This window comes from Corapipo altera, unplaced genomic scaffold, assembly GCF_003945725.1.
Source record: "Corapipo altera isolate COAL_440 unplaced genomic scaffold, ASM394572v1 60907, whole genome shotgun sequence".
Classification (NCBI taxonomy): Eukaryota; Metazoa; Chordata; class Aves; order Passeriformes; family Pipridae; genus Corapipo; species Corapipo altera.
Genome location: NW_020889213.1, coordinates 1 through 1,470, shown reverse-complemented (window position 1 = coordinate 1,470; position 1,470 = coordinate 1). Strand labels below are relative to the sequence as shown.

At 55.9% G+C, this 1,470-nt stretch overlaps 1 protein-coding gene across 1 annotated transcript; it reads left to right on the top strand.

The window, feature by feature from the left end:
• Positions 1 to 809: 809 nt before the first annotated feature.
• LOC113942167 (avidin-related protein 3-like) lies at positions 810 to 1,461 on the top strand. Its single transcript, XM_027633309.1, has 2 exons — positions 810 to 922; positions 1,019 to 1,461. Exons 1-2 carry the CDS (start codon positions 851 to 853, stop codon positions 1,334 to 1,336), a joined length of 390 nt encoding a protein of 129 aa, XP_027489110.1. The 5' UTR covers positions 810 to 850; the 3' UTR covers positions 1,337 to 1,461.
• The last annotated feature ends 9 nt before the right edge of the window (positions 1,462 to 1,470 follow it).

Below are 1,470 nucleotides of genomic sequence, written 5' to 3'. Positions count from 1 at the left end.
CTGGGGACACCACAGGTAGTGTATGAGATCTCTGGGGACACCACAGGAAGGGCAGGGGATCTCAAGGGACGTCACAGTGGAGGACAGAGGAGGTCTGGTGACACCCCACAGGTAAGGCAAGGGAGGTCTGGGGACACCACAGGAAGGGAGGGAGATCTCTGATGATGTGACAGTGCAGGGCAGGAGAGCTCTGGGGACACCACAGGCAGGGCTACAAGCTCACTCTGTCTGCCTCAGATCTTTTTTATTCTAAAGAACTCCCTTAACACTTAATAGCCATGAGGGCTGGGGGAAGGAAGCAGCCTATCCTGCCTGCTGTGACCTTCCTTTCCTCACTTACCTGTTCTGTGAGCTGATGCAGGCAGCACATCGCTGTGGTGCCCAAGTGCTGCCAGCAGGTGACAAATGAACTTTTCTTTGCTCCCTAGGGGATTGTTCCTGGGCAGAGGAATAATGTTCTCTGGGAAGAGCAAGTTCCCAGATGCAGTCCCCCCTTGACCAGCTGATGTCCTCCCATGGCAGAGCCCAGAGCTGAGGGAGAGGGACAAAGGTGCTCTCCCTTAGGGTCACCGTGGTGAGGCTGGAAGGGTACTGTGGTACCAGGATAAGGGTGCAGCTCACCTGAGCTGTCCACCTGCATTTATCTTGGAACAAAGGTATTCTGGAAATACCTGCTGAAACCAACCCCTCCTATGGCTGGTAAATTTGGAACCACCCAGAGTGCCCAATGCCCTGGTCAGAGCTGCCACCCACAGCCCTGGCAGCAATAAAAAGGAGAAGAGCAGCAGCATTGGCAGAGTTGTGCAAGGAGCACATCCCCAGCTACATCAGCTGTCTGCCTGCTGCAGAGATGGTGCAAGTAACTCCCTTTCTCCTGGTGCTCAACCTGGCCCTAGGGGCTCACAGCTTCTCTGTAGAGAAGGTAAGATCAGGTCTGGGATGCAGAGGGCAGGATGGGCAGGGTGGGCAAGGGTTGCAGCTGTGCTGTGGCACGAGTACTGAGTCCCCTCTGCTGCAGTGCAACCTGACTGGGAACTGGACGAACGACCTGGGCTCCAACATGACCATCTTGGCTGTGGATGAAAAAGGCAACTTTGCTGGCTTGTACAACACATCTGTGGCAGACAAGCCATATAAGATCCAGCAGTCACCACTGATGGGCTTCCAGCACCTCACAAACCCAATAGATGAGCCCACCTTTGGCTTCACTGTCAACTGGACCTTTTCAGGTACTTCTCCTTTCCCAGCCTCCCTGGTGTGTCTCCAGACCTGCCCTGCCCTCTCTGCTGTGATGCCCTGGAAGCTCTTCTGCCCCTCCCCGCAGTGTCCTTGCTGATTCTCTGCCTTCCCCTGCACTATGCCAGTGCTCTCTCATCCCCTCTGGTGCCCCTGATGCTCCCCCAGCCTTGTCCCTGGAGCTCCTTGGCTGCTGTCACCTCCCAGTCCCAGTGGGCAGGAGATGCAACAGGG

Excerpts from the sequence above, each read along its gene's own strand:
- LOC113942167 (XM_027633309.1), top strand. The coding sequence starts at position 851 with ATGGTGCAAGTAACTCCCTTTCTCCTGGTGCTCAACCTGGCCCTAGGG. Across the intron at positions 923-1,018 it reads ACAGCTTCTCTGTAGAGAAG|TGCAACCTGACTGGGAACTG; the intron begins GTAAGATCAGGT and ends CCTCTGCTGCAG.